Source organism: Pomacea canaliculata, linkage group LG5 (assembly GCF_003073045.1).
Source record: "Pomacea canaliculata isolate SZHN2017 linkage group LG5, ASM307304v1, whole genome shotgun sequence".
NCBI lineage: Eukaryota > Metazoa > Mollusca > Gastropoda > Architaenioglossa > Ampullariidae > Pomacea > Pomacea canaliculata.
In genome coordinates, this window is record NC_037594.1 from 27,345,350 (window position 1) to 27,360,627 (window position 15,278).

Consider the following 15,278-nt stretch of genomic DNA (forward strand, 5'->3'; position numbering starts at 1 on the left):
ATTGTGTTGATCCCATACTTTAAAAAAAAAGAAAAAAGAAATAACCATCCAGATTTCAGCATAAATTACAGACGTTTTTATACGGTAAATCCTCTAAATGCAAACCTTCCAATTACAAGCTTTCAAAGATGTATAAGGACAAAATTAAAACTAGTGAAAAACTGGCATGATTACTTTTGTAACAGTAGGAACAAGGAACTTGTTTGTTGTTTAAATCCAAAGGAAGTTAACTTTTAAAGGCATTAAATTTGCTTACTGCTAGTGAGCTAATCTATGTATTCAGACAGGTGTTGGATGCTCATAAGCTGGATTTTTATGCAAATGTTGCACTTGCAAACTTTCTGGACATGCGAATCCACTCTCAGAACAGAATTAGTTCATATTTAAAGGTCTTATTAAAGAATTAGATTTATATATTTTTTATATCTGCAAAAAGTACAAGCAACGGAAAGGAAGCCAACTAACATTTTCTGCAGATAAATCCTTATTAAGAACAGATGCCATGTTACAGCTTTTGTGACTGCGCAGATTTTTATTCATAATGACAATATGCTAAAAATCTGTAAATCTGTTGTAAGTAAATGTAACTGCCCATCAAAATAGATCATTTAAAAAAGTAGACTTCTGACATTCCTGAATTTCATCTACAAGTAGGTCTCAGTTTGTAAAAAATGCTGCATGTTGCAGGTCAGGGTGCAGCAAGGATAAAACTCAGCAAAAGTATGCTTTCTGTTATTTTTGGCCTTTTTTGAAAAAAAAGTTCAGATTAGACACTCCCTGGTCTCCATACATAAACACTTGACATGAACATAGTTGAAATGGTAAACAGACTTGGTATTGTGATGAAAATGAAACATGCACAACAAATCTCTTTCATATGCATCTCAGCACCCAGAAAATTTCTATCAAGGTATTATCTTTACTCCCTCATCCAACACAGATCTCTGGATCTAATTGTCACTTTCATACAAGCAAGACCACAACATCATTTCAATCTATAGTTTAAAATTTATTATACTTTATGTTTAATACTAAAAATAGGAAATAAAAACTCTACATGTTGAGCATATTCAGGGTACACAAATCCGAAGGCAGATGGTTCCCCTATTAAAATATGTGATGACAACAAGATTACTCATTTTTCTCCATTGGCTGAATAAACAGTGCTCTACACCAACAACTGAGTGCAAGAAACATTTAGCAAAGCATGTGTTGCAAAGTTCTTATTGTTACAAGAGTTTCATCAACCATACTGAATTCTGCAAGCAAGTGATTTTTAAAAGTCACACCTTGCTTCTTTTCTGGAATTTTCTGTAAGAAATTAACATACTTTAGTATTCATCTTTTAACCAATCATTTCTTTAAAGCAATAATAGCATCAGAAAAGATTAGTGCTACTAAGCATTGTATCCCATGCTCATCTGGGGCATAAGCTGTTATGTACATTGTGTAGTTTCTTCAATGGTCACTCTTACGGGAAGTTTTTGTAGAAAGGGGGATAAGTTATTTGTCCATGGACTGCATGCACCAAATGCACTTAACCTTGTTTAATTCTCAGACTTAATATATCCTAGCCAACAGACAGCTTTTAAAATCTAGAACTCTAGATAGATAATTATAAAATTCTTTTTCTCATTAGATAAAAGACTTTCAGATCAAATTAACATGTAAGATAAAATTTTGATCAAAAATTTAAAAAAAATTAATCATCTTTAGACAAATTTCTTGCAATTCTCTGAAATCCTTTTGGGTAAATGAGTGGTGATACTTCTAACTAATCTAATAAAGCTTCAACCAAACATCCACAACAAAATTTGCTTAGCACAAAAAAATTTTTCAGTTGTTACTGTGAAAGGTCAGTGAGTGATAACTAATTCTGGTGCACTTTAGCTTATGCACAAATGCCTTCCTGACGTCTTGCAGGACTGCAAAGTCTTGCAGAAGTTTGCTAAACACATTTGTTGACAGAAGTTGGTATCAGCACTTAAAAGGCAATAGTCTCTAATCCAGAGCCTGTGCATAAAAAAATACATAATCAGCATTCTCTTGTTTGTTTGAGTATTCAAGTTCACACTTCTTACCATAATCCCACTGACATTCTTTAATTTACTAAAATGAGGAAAGTGGTTGAGAACCAAGCTACAAAATGACACTGTGCAAAGTTTAGTAACAGACAACAGTTGATTATTCTAACACTATTCACCAACAGCTCTAGCACATATTCACCCATTTTATGCTTGTGAACCATCTCTTCATGATTTTTCTTGCCTTAATATCTTCCTCGCTATAAAAAGGTTAACACAATATCTTTCACAAATGACAATGATTAAATATGTCAATCAAAAAGTCACTTCTGTATTCTTGCTTTCAAAATTATTACAAGTATAAAATAGATACATAATAACTTGTAAGTTTGTTTTATAATTGTGTTGTTAACATCTCGTGATGAGATGAATACTTGTGAACCTGATCAATCTTAAAAATAATGAGCAAACATTCCAATGCTCAAATTTCCAGTAGCAGAAATCACTATCATGCATTTAAAAAGTAGTTCTTCCAATGATAAAAGTCATTAACACAAAATGCATTGTGAAAATAGAAATAGCGAGGTTGTTTGGTGCACACACTTTCGGCATCATGGCAAGATGATCCAGGAATTAAAAAATGATAAAATCAGGTTAAAGGTCCTGGTCTATTATCAAATCAGCCATACTTTGATCACTTATTTTCAATGTCTGAAACAAAAATGTCACAAGAAAAATATCAGCATATAGAGTCATGTGCCATCAATTCTGCTAAATAAATACATAATGACCACAATAACAAATGTGTAAAATTATTACAAAATAAAAATTTACAGTATAAATTGTCTTTTCATCTAAATAACAGTGATTTTGAATTTCGAACAGAGTGAGATGAGGAATGCTATTAATGATGCATAGAATATAAAGTCTCTGTATGCACTAGTTAAGGGACAGGCAAGTGAACTATCAAGTTGAGTTTGATAGAAACGGACGATTTTTAACATGTTCAATGAAATTTCAAAGGAATCATTTATTTATAATTCTGTTTAAAACAGTTTTAGGCCAATTAATGACAGCTGCCATATCAACATGCCCTTTTTTACATGTCTTTTAACTTGTACAGTATGCTACTGCAGAGTATTACATATGTAAAATTAAAATTTCTTTGATTACCTAGATTATTCACAAGTGGTATTCCCCCATCCCACCCCCCCCCCAAAAAAAACCTTACGTCCACTACTCTTTCCATAAAAACCAACCATGGTGATGAAAACAAGGACAACCTTTCCTTTCAATTGCGCAGTGTAATTCAAGTTGGAAATTCTGATCACAAGAGTAAGACAAGCCTCTAGAACAAATACCTTTTCATTTGCCAGATGAAGCAGACAGACAAAGGCAATGGGGACGCTGAGATTGCGGGCTGCGTCACCTGACAACTTGGTATGCAGGTTTTGCAGCAGCGAATGGAAAGTCCATTCTTCTTTCATCATTTTTTCAAATACTTTCCCACCTGCAGTGGTTTGAAGAGCTGACTCGCTGGTAGCAGTGTCTTCTGTCTGAAGCAACAAAGTATTGACTCTAGCAGAAAAAGTCCCTTTCATTGTTTTATAAATCACAGTACAACAAGCATATGAACAAAAATGTTTAAACAGATTAAGCGCCTGTGTCAGCCATGCAGACAAAACTCAGTACCATAGTGAGAGTTTTTACACAGGCATTGAAATTAGTTGCTTGCAAACACTTAAGTCTAATCTACTATAAATTAGTTTCTTAAGTACTCACCAACTACTTAAGTTGCTTTTACTGTATGAATAAAAGATTTCTGACAATTTAAATTTTTTTTAATAACTGATACACCAACAGCTCTCTGCATTTTTCTGTCTCCATATCCTGCCACTCCATTTGCAGTCTTTGTTTTGTACCATTCACTTCTGCAATTGTCATGCATCCAATTGTGCTTTGTAAACACTTGGCCTAGTTTTGTTTCGTCTTTTTTATTTGGATGCCTTGATAAAATGATTGAAAAACACACGATTAAATCCATCACATTAAATCCAAATGACATCACTGATTAGGGTGATCTCCCTTTTGTTAACTAGTTGAAGATTTTTTCCCCCCCCTACATTGTATTCTTCACACTGATCTCCACCTGGCTCGATCTTCTGACAGCATTCATTCTTTCTGAGAGACAATGGCTATATCCGCATTGTGTGCTGTTGTCACAACACCGCTCCATCTTACTATTTTGTTTCTTCATTGGACTGTTGAAGAGATCTTCCTGTGCAGGACACTGAGCTTGTCTTTCTGACGCGGAAGCATTCTATAAAAGTGCCCTCTTACTACTGTAAAGCGTTCTGAGTCCTGCTGTTGCATTATTATTATTATAATAATACACCACAAAATCTTACTTAACATGCATCTTTACATCTCACCTTTAAGTTCTTAGAAGATGAGGTAAGAACAGACCACATGGATGTTTTCAGCTTCCGCACATCCAGCCTTTTAGCAGTCTTTGAGTAATTTAAATCAATCTTGGCAACCTGAAAAGAATTCATCCAAGGAAACAGAAAATGTTGCTCAACATGAAAACACTTTCCAATAAAGTGTTCTAAAAAATTTAGTGAATCCACAGATATCAAATGCAACAATTCTGTTTTTCACATGTATGTGATTAAATGGTCTGAAAAACATAAGAGTTTTGTATGCTTTTGTGCGTTGTTTTTTGATACTAAGCACTGTTAAGGATTTCATTTTCACTTCAACTGATATGTAAGACATCACAGAAAAAAGCTAGTTCAATTTTTAATTATCAAAGGTGGTAATGATCAAGCCACATGGCTATCCTATTTATAAAGTAAAAATTATGTTCAAATGTCTATATTAATTACCTTATAAGGTTGAGAAAGAAGTTTATCTCCTGTGAGAGATGTAGCATTCAGTCCACTATCATTAACCTCCATAATGGGCTGAGACATCTGGCTTTGTGAGGCCTCACCCAAGCCATGTGAGTCATCAGAGAAGTTGAAGCCCAGTTCTGGCGTGTCATCATCACCCTCACACTGCAGACAACAGAGTATGATTCATTATCTGACCCCTAACACCAGCCACATCAGTGATCAAGGATTGAGCAAGACATATGACGCACTCTCCCATATCATCAATCATTCAAGTCAGTCAGTCATTTGTCCCTTGACCTGTACTAGTTGTTGGGGGAACCACATGGATGGATACGGCAGCTTACAAGGCCCACCAGTCAACCTTGCTTTGGGTGATAGTGAGCAGATCCTGCACAGGACAATCAGTCCAATGTTTGAAGTTTGTAAGCCTCTGGCCACCATAGTGTCAAACACACTTCAAAGTACCTTGAAGGACAGTCTTCAAAAGTACCTTGAAGGACAGTCTTCAACAAACCTGGTGGTTCCTGGTGTCCTACAGGTGTGGCAACCATGCTACATACAAAGTCATTGGTTTTATGTTCTCTGCATCAGAGTCAGGGAAGCCTCCTCAGGCACATTTTCTTAAATGTCTGGATTCTCATTCCATATGTGTTTGAATTGTCTTTCAGTCTGCTGGTAAGATCTTGGAGTTCTTTGTTGGTACCTGCTAACAGTTAATTTTCTGCATAGCATAGGAGCCCTGCTTTGATGTTGAACTTTTGAATCACATGACATAGCCCCTCATACCATTTGAGAATGGAAATGGACTCCTGAGAACTGTGATTGCTTGCATCTCTGACAATCTTAAATGCTTTTTTAAGGACTCTATATTTATTAAGGTCAAACAATGCACACATGTAAGTTGCCTCATAAAGTGAAAAAGAAATACCATCAGTTATTACTTGACAAGTTTGTGAATGTGCAGAATTCCTTGTGAAGATCTCTTGTTTTTTGTCCTATGCACAAGAAAAACAAAAAAGCTGAGAAAATTATTATTAACTTACTCCAACATCAGGGCAGTAGTTTTCTCGGTCATTTGCATTGTCGTAGTTGTAGTTATTGATGCTGTCTTCAACTGCAATAGTGTCTGCAGTTTGCCGTTTTATCTGCAACAATTGTTCTCACTTTTGTTTCTATACAAGCACTTCTATCAAATTTTAGGAATTACTTCAGAGACTAAAACTTGTGAAACATGGAGCTTAATAATAAAAATAACCTTCAAACTGTCAGGTAAATATGTTAGCATTTAATTGACTAAAATGTCAAGTGTTTTCAATCTCATTTGCCTTTACAGAACCTTAAGGTGAATGATGTTCAAAGCTAGGTGTTTGAAATGTCTTGTATGTTTGTGTAAAGAAAAATAAATGGCCTAATGCAGCTTGCAGAAACACCATGTGTAAGCTTCTGTGGACTACTGTGTCAGCTTCATCTCCTCAATGCTTCCAATTAGTATGCTGTACTATCTTTAACACCTACAAATGTAAATGATTGAAACTCGACAAAATAAACAAAGAACTATGGTATAAAGAGCAGCTGCCGTACCCTTAAGAATGTTCATCAGCCTGTCTTTGTCCTCTTATCAACAGCAAGATTGTGCTTGTGAAAATGTATTCATGTTTGTTTTGCTCTATACTTGTGTTAATAAATTTGTGCAAACTGTACACAATCATTTCTTATAATAGGAGGCATCAGTTTTCAAAATTTTTGAGATGCAAAGAGTCTGCCATACCATGATTTTCTGTCGGTGGAAAAGACGGAAAAGTTTGTCTGCTGGGAAGTGGAGGTCTTCAGGAAGTGTGGTCTTGTTTTGACAGTACTTCTGTAAGGTGGCTTTGGTAAGAGAAGTAGCCTTGGAGGCCTTGAACTTGCTTTCAAAATCCACCCCTCCTTCGTATGTAAGCTGGAATGGTTGACGCCTTGGTTTACTCCTGTCAGACTTGCTGTTTAGCGTCCTGAAGCTAGGATCTATCAGATACAGTACATAGACAAAAAGTTCTCTCCCTTTGGACTCGGTGACTAGAAAAATATATGAGAGATGTTATAACACTTCAAAATGTTTGTCGACCTTCAGAGTAACTAGTCTGTCTATCATAAATGTAGAAAATCAAAACAAATACTTAAGATGATCATGATGTTAGGTAAATACTATTTAAAAAGTTAGGAGCTAACCTCGAGACATGGGTGCAGTTTTCCAATGGGATGGTCCAGCCCATGTGCGCGTAACCACTTTGTTAAAATAGGAATAGTCAGATGGTTGTGTGGCCAGGATCTGCATCAGTTTACCTGCATTACCTTGTCTGGAACATATTTCTGATATTAAACTGATAAATCTTTAGACAAAATAATAAATAAATAATAAAAACAAACACAACCTGGAACTTGAGTGTTCTCCCATTTAACATCCAAATTATCACTACTAAATCAAACTTGAAAAAAAAAAATTAATGGTCAGTGCTTATACACTCCTGCACTGCAGCTGAACTGGTGACATTTAGAAGCCATGGTATATAAGCAAATGAGAACTTTGTGGAAATATTAGAACTACGGGAAGTGTGGGGGGTGGGGTGAATCCTTTGTTTGAAACTTACGTGAGTTCACTAAATGCATTCTGTATAAACTCAGCTGTGTGAGTATCTCCCTTCAGCTGCCTTATATGCTCCACTCCATTCTCTGCACCAGCATCATCTATCCACAAATTATATGATTTATTTGTTATTTGGTCTTTTCATGGAAACAAAATGCTCAAAGATACTTATTATTGATTCTTTAGTCATCACATTTTTCTTCCATTTTCAATAACAAAAGGTAATCTTTTAAAACCTGTATCAGTATGTTTCACTCTGGGTTCTTGCATAACCCTAGCCCTAGAACAATCTGAAAACCGTCTGGAGAGGTGCCCTAGGCTGGTGGATGGTGCACTCAGTTTCAAACCAAGTTATCGAACTGGCTCGAATTAAGGTAGATTTACCCAAGTCTATGAATATAGGAGTTTAGCCATCATCTGCCAAAGGTTGATTTATCTAAATTGTGTTAAAAAAAAAAAAATCAGTGCATCCATGTTTCATTATGGCATTGCAAATTTGGCATGTTTCTACATGTCAATGCTAAAAAGCTTTTATCACTTAAAAAGTGGGAGAAGGTGAAGCATTATTTTCTCCCATTTTGAAATATAATACAGTCAACTTAACAACAAAGTGCATTTTACTTTTTGAGTATGCACACCATGTCACGTCTGAGTTAGCACATAATCCAAGTCATCCAGCTGTGCGTAGACCTGAGTGCCAGTCACATGGCATCACTAACATTGCCAACATTTTGTGCCTTATACCATATGTAATATAGTTTTTGTGCAATTAAATCTTTATTTTGAATTTTGATGGCTCCCAAAACAAAAAGTAGTGGTGATAGTAATTCTGACAATACAACAGCAGCATACTATCATTAAGTGAGAAAATAACAGTGTTAGTTACACTATACAAAGCATCCTAATTACACACAACTTTTATATGCCAGGAATGTTTCCCTTGAGTAAGCAGAGGTACAACTCAGCAACTAATTGGAGAAAAATATGTGGAATTCATGTTAAAATAGGCCTTAACACATAACAACTCTAGGGTAGAAGATTTTTATGTGCTTTTATTCTCTTTAGTGATGTGACAAATAAGTTTAAGGCTTACACATACCATCAGCTTCAGTGTCACTGACATCTTGGAGATTTAAATTGTCAAAATCCCCTGGAAGACTAGCAATCTCATCATCTGCTGCAGAATCTCCTGCTGGCTCAATACTCGGATCAAAAGCAAACTCCGACATTTGTTTGGGTAGGGATTGGCTCTAAATAAAATAAGAGAAGTCAACATTAATTCTTTTTTTTTTTTAAAAATCCCAAATCAGCTAATTATTAGGCTTTAATATGAATTAATCAATGTATACGAATGCACCCAAAGTCTTATGAACGCATCCATCTGCATCAATAACACATACCGCATCTGTACTATCCCATCCAGTAAATCTGAAGTCACGAAAAGCTGGACAAATCTCACTGTTTTCTAAATTCATCTTTTCCATCAAATCTGAAAACAATTTTAACAACAAAAATAAGTAATGGAAGGTTTAATGCTGTTAGCAAAATAAAGGGAAAAACCAGAAGGGGGATATAATGTCAATCATAATATAACAGACTTCACTCTTTCCATAGAGCTTCTTGTGCCAGTCATCCATGTAGCAAACAATATTAGTTGCTAAGAACATCTACAAATTTTGGCAACTTTTTTACAATATTAATAATACACAATATTACATAGTATACTTAAAGAGATGAAATACTGATGATATATTATCCAGGTTTGTCCATCTTTTTCGTAGAATAATCAAATATTACTAGCTTGCCTGAATGCATGCAAGTGGCATACAAAAGAAAATGAAAAAGAACATAATACATGCTTTAAGCCCATGTCTACAGCAGAGAGAGATTAAAGGCTGCAAACCCTTAAACACGGACAATAATTCTGGTCATGTCAGATGGTTCAAAATAAAAAAGAAAATCAACCAAGAATGAATCAAATGTGTGCTACCTTTATAGATCCTAATGCACCAGACATTAAAACTTAAGTTTAGATTAAAAGAGATTGGTAAAGAGAAAAATAAATAAGCAATAGTGTTGTAGGTGTGGTACAGAATTTGGTACAAGTCATATTCCTAATTAGCTCATTGAAAGCTTATTTAAATTTCTCAAGTACATGTTTTACCTTTGACTTCTGAGACATCCAAAGGTATGTGCTGTGAACGACCATGAGAGCTCAAGAGAGAATCTGTTGTTTGCTCATCAGTGATAGGCATGACAGCATTGGAGTCCAGCACCAGTAACTGGCTGTCATTGTAACAACGCAGATGATTCATCAGAAGACCACTAGCTCCACCTTCATCAAAGGTTGCTGACATCACTTGAAACATGGGATCAACCTTTCCCAGAGCAAGACTTAGTAGTTTAATAGCAGAAAAATGGCTTTCAGTCATCCTACAGCGGGACAGCTGGATTTTGAAATCTTAAGGAGCTTAAGTTATAGGGATGAGGGAAACTCAGGAAAACATGATTATTGCCTAGATAGTACAATTTGCAACAATAATTTGGACATAAAATTCAAGGTCAAAGCACTGTCACTACATAACAAGCTCTTAAATGTCATAAAAGGACAAATAACTGTCTGTTCACTATCAATCTGTCAGTCTGTTCTGTGATATGTGATCACTCCTGCAATTCTGACAAGTGACAAATGATCAGCTGTATTAATCCCAGTGGGTTATTATTATTAGGGAAGTGTGTGCTGTTTAAAAAATTACGAAAAGAAGACAAAAAAATACAACACAGAAAAAAAGAAACAGAACAAGTACTAGAAATAAGATAGTGGTGAGGGAAGTCGAGCATCACGGCAAAATGCAAAAACATGCAATTTTACATCTAAAACTCTTCTTAAGACACACCTGCAATGTCACACAACTGACAATTCATCTATGATTGAGAAACTAGACTGCAGAGGGTAAAAATGATTTCAAGTGTCTGTTGCATCTGCATACAGCCATAACATACTGTTTACCTGAGCTCAGCTAAACAAATTCTCCTGCTAGTACATGCTTTGGTATTGACAAAAGCTTTTCAAACAATTTGCTGATCACAAAAAACCAAATCTCTCTGCATGACAACTTTTACCTTAGAACACAAGCAAATTGCAACTGGTCCAATTTGCTCCATAAAGATGTCAGGATATGATTTATGACAATGTTCTCCAGGATTTTTATTAGAAGGGAGGTTAGTGCTATTGGCCAAAAATCATTGGGTTGATTGGGATTAGCTTTTTGGGGAAGTGAGAAAATTACCAGAGGGCTGAAACGTGACCTGAATCAAGAAAGAGTTGAAAGAGGGATTGAAACAAACCACCCATTAGAAAAGCACAGCAGTGCAAGATATACCTACAGATCCCATCTGACCCCTTCACCTTATCAACCTTAACCTTCATTCATTTTGTCACAGTCTTCAGAGAATACTGTCATTATCAGAAACTAATGACTGTCTAGATCAGACCTGGGCAAAGGCCGGCCCACGGGCCGGATCCGGCCCGCCTCCTGTCTCTCTCTGGCCCATCCGCCAGTATATATACTGTATATACAGTATTGGGTAAAACTGAGTTAACTATATTAGTCCGGCCCTCTAAAACCATCCCAATTTCTCATGCGGCCCCTTGGGAAAATTAATTGCCCACCCCTGGTCTAGATCCCCAAAACTCATAAAAATTATGCTTGTCAAAACACGCACAAAAATTATTCAAAATGTTTGTCAAGTCCTGATCATTCAACTCAATAAGCTTGACTTGCCTTTTTTAATTTGTCTTTTTTTAAAGTAGACTTCACTTTCTGATTAACAGTGGCCATGGACTTAACCCCCTGCAACTGGTATGATAAAATGGAAGTCTATTTTTTTATACACTTTTTTTTACTTTTCTTATTGCTCCTATAGATCTCTATTTTCTGATCTTTTGGCCAAGGCATCTCTGGTACAGGAAACATATTCTTTTGAAATTATTTAGTACCACTTTCAAATCTTTAGTTAGCTTATTTTGCAAGTACTTACCTCAAACTCAAGGTCAAACTTGTTGACTGTGATATTTTTCAGGTTTGTCTCAATCGTGTGGCTTTTTCGGACCTAGAAAGAATTATGTGACAAACAGTGGACAATTTAAGCAAACCTACATTTTAGCATAATACCTACGGCAGAATGTAAAAGGAGACATATACAGTATGATAAAAACAAAACTGAACAAGCAGCAAAAATAATGAGAAAATCTTTAAAATGAAAATGGCTAATACATTTTGTTACAACAAATTTTTCATAGGATCCAAACTGTAACAATTTACTAAAAAAAACTTACCCTCTTTTTCTTCTGTTTTTCATCATTGTCAAGATTATCCCTGTCATCATCTGAAGCAATGATTTTCAAAACTTATCAACAGGTTTAACAGCATGATATTCACTAAGAGAATAGTTGCCTGAGAAAGAAAGACATCTGAGTACTTCATTCCTAGGTAAAGAAGTGATAGATGCTAATGTTTCTTTTTAATTGTATAACCACACTATTCTTAAAGGTGAAACTTCTGAATTCAAATCCTAGTACTCATATACTAGAGCTCTTCACTAAGAATAATAATAAAGTGGATATGTTTATATATATAGAAAGAGAGCACACTTTCCCACTTTTCAGCTTAGTAGACAAAAGACACTGGGCAATTATAATGCACAAAAAAGTAAGAAGCACTGGGCAAAGTTTTAGCACACCCTAGCTGTGATAGTGTTGATAGCAGATTTTTGCATGCAGACGAATGATAAGCACAGAGGTTGCATGATACAACAGTTGTCAGAAAAGTCATCAACTAGGAGGCAGGATGACGCAAGAGACCAGAGAGATCAGTCTATAGGTAAGAAACATTTATTTGCCAAGTGACATCATATGAGGAACAACTCTTAATGATGTCCACCAGTATCTTGTCAGTCACCAGTCACACACTTGCAGCTGGCACTACATATACACACACCTATAAAAAAAATCATGCACATGTGCGCACACATGTACGCACCCACCCCACACAACCCACACCCCACATAAAATCTAAGTAAAAGAAAATGAAGAGTAAGCAAATAGACCATGGATGAGAAAAGATGAAAATTATAGAGGAGAAAATTAATCTAGTAAAGAACAAAAACTCGGAATCCAAATGGCATGCCATAGATGAAAAATACACTGCAGAGATGTTGGTCAACTAAGTGGTCTATAAAACCTGGCCCAGGCATTAAAAAGCAATCCAGAACACTGTTAAGTGGCACAACAAAAGCACAGTTCAACAGCAGAAATCAAAATCAGTGCAAATCTATAGAAAAAAAAAACAACAGAGCAGTCACCCTTGAGACAGATAAAGTAACACTCCTTATGCACATTCATCCAGTGTTTCTCATCTTTTAAAAATGTACAAATATTACATACAGAACACTTCCCAATGGAGTGGAAAAATGTAAAAGATTTGGCATTCGGCTCCTTATTTCTCTAATGTTATGGATGCAGCTACAGTTGTATACCACCCGATCCCGTTTATCAAGTTTATTTTCTACCCTGCATTGGCTATTTTAATATCAGAGCACAGACCTCCCTCAGTAGCAAGATCAGATTGCTGTTTGGTGGATCCTGTTCCAAGACCACTGAGCACTTTGTAGGTTTCTGAATGTATGAAGTCAACACGTCCTGCATAGATCTTTGCACTGGCATCAAGAGTTGAACTTGCCACCTGAAATCACAGGCTATATAGCGGTCACAGAACACTTACATAATCACTTATATTAATCAGGCAATTCTAAAACACATGACTTGAACAGTCCCACATGAATTTGACATCACTCTTTCCTGTCCATGTACCCAACGGCAACTAAAATCCAATCCAACAGTGACAGAGAAGCAAGTAAAAGACACCCATAAATAATACTCTTAGCTTTTACACATTTGTGATGAGGTAGTGAAATCTAAGGTAGCAGCAACTCATACGTTTTCTTAGTATGATTTATTTTGGCTGCTCGTTCCCACACAACAGCAATAATAATTGAAACAATTTCTACCACAGCGTTGATTAAGTCATCGTTTAACAGTTTGTAAGCAAATTCCAACAGGTTAAGATCAACAATACACACTTTAAGAAAATAATATTTAAAATCTATAATAGAGATTTAAATATTATAACAGATAATTTTGTGGCAAACCTGAAAATTTTCCAGCTCTTTCTTCTTGAGTAATTCAGTCATGTAGTCAATTAGATGCAAGCCAAATGCATTCTTTGAGTTGATTTTCTGTGGGGTGGTGGTGGTAGGGGAAGGGATTTGAAAAATGACAAGATATATGAATCAATATATTTGTTTGCAATATATGACAGGGTCTAAAACTATAAAACTTCCTTGCAATACACACACTGTAAAAGTTCGGTTTTTAAAGAAGCAACATTTAATAGGAAGATAATAAAGTAAAATATGTAGCTAAAAGTAAAAATTTTACAAACATTTTCTGCTGACAGCTGAATGCAGTTACTGTAGTGTTCAGCCAGCTGGGCACTGGTCAGGCCACTCAAGGGTGTTGTTCTCCTATCAAGAAAAAGGGAAAAAAAAATTAAAGCTCTATTACACATAAACATATAGATAATCATCATGCTGTTAAGTCAGTCACCTATGTGACATGTAAGTTTATCGTTTGCATGAACAATTTAAGAAGCAGAAAAATATCTAGACTAGCTAGAAGTATGGGGTTTTGTTCCTTGCTTTTTTAAAGGCAACAGCACAATCACATGTATATGACATATCACATTTCTCACAGCCACTTCTCACACAAAACACAATCAAAAATGCATGGTATTTCAATACCTGTCAGATGGCGAAGAACCAGGACTAGTTCCAAAATTTCTCTGTAGCTCCAAAATCCTTGAACGACGACGGTCTCTTCTTTCCTTTTCATCATCATGAGCTTCATTTAAGAGGGAAACAGAAGGACTTCCTGTGCTGCACAGTCCTGGCTGGCGTTTGGTTGAAGGTGAGACATACTTTGAGGCAGGTGGATTTCGAAAGGAAATGGGTGTGTTTGTGAGGGGTGACAGCACCCCTCTGGTTGACATCTTGATTGAACAGTGAGACTAAAAAATCTGCAAAACAGACAAAACGAAACATGTAAGAAACCTAATGTGATCCCCTACCAGTGTGTGTGTGTGTGTGAGGATGGGTGGGCGGCTATGTATAAATGTTTGTATGTGTACATCATGAATTACTATAGCGAAAGTAAACGATTTATATATATGTATAAACCTTTGTTATTATTATTGTTGATTTGTGATGCTTTCTAAGACTTAAGCTACATTCATATTGAAGGTGAGCCCCATCCGACACATATTTAATTTGGGCATTCGCCCACACCGGTGGTTACTCAACTATTTTCTTGATCATTCATTTGACGTTCTTTCAATATATCTACCTATACACGTCCCTGGTACAAGGTACTATATATATCACTGATAAGTACCGACTCAGACAGATTTTACTATTCTGTTATTATTTTCACTTCAAATTTCAACAAAACAAGTGCACCTAGCATTGCTCTTAACGAAAAATTATTGCTTACCTTCTATACTGTTATAAACCTTTCCTGATTTAGACTGCTATGTATAGTGTTGCGCTTTTTGAAGTAGCCGCCATCCGATTGCCCATTCTCGCGTACTCTCGCACTTCTGCGTGATCTCGCGTTGG

The 15,278-nt window shown here is 35.9% G+C and overlaps 1 protein-coding gene across 1 annotated transcript; it reads right to left on the minus strand.

Moving 5' to 3' along the window:
* Positions 1-988: 988 nt before the first annotated feature.
* On the minus strand, positions 989-15,276 carry LOC112563820 (condensin complex subunit 2-like). The gene is made up of 18 exons (XM_025238178.1): positions 15,154-15,276; positions 14,406-14,680; positions 14,048-14,129; positions 13,755-13,841; positions 13,150-13,288; positions 11,884-11,933; positions 11,586-11,657; positions 9,709-9,922; positions 8,945-9,033; positions 8,644-8,794; positions 7,549-7,645; positions 7,130-7,257; positions 6,690-6,925; positions 5,965-6,066; positions 4,913-5,083; positions 4,457-4,564; positions 3,386-3,580; positions 989-2,735 (listed from the first exon to the last, which is right to left on the minus strand). The coding sequence occupies exons 2-18, from the start codon at positions 14,651-14,653 to the stop codon at positions 2,679-2,681; spliced, it is 2,226 nt and encodes a 741-aa protein (XP_025093963.1). The 5' UTR covers positions 14,654-14,680; positions 15,154-15,276; the 3' UTR covers positions 989-2,678.
* Between the last annotated feature and the right edge of the window lie 2 nt (positions 15,277-15,278).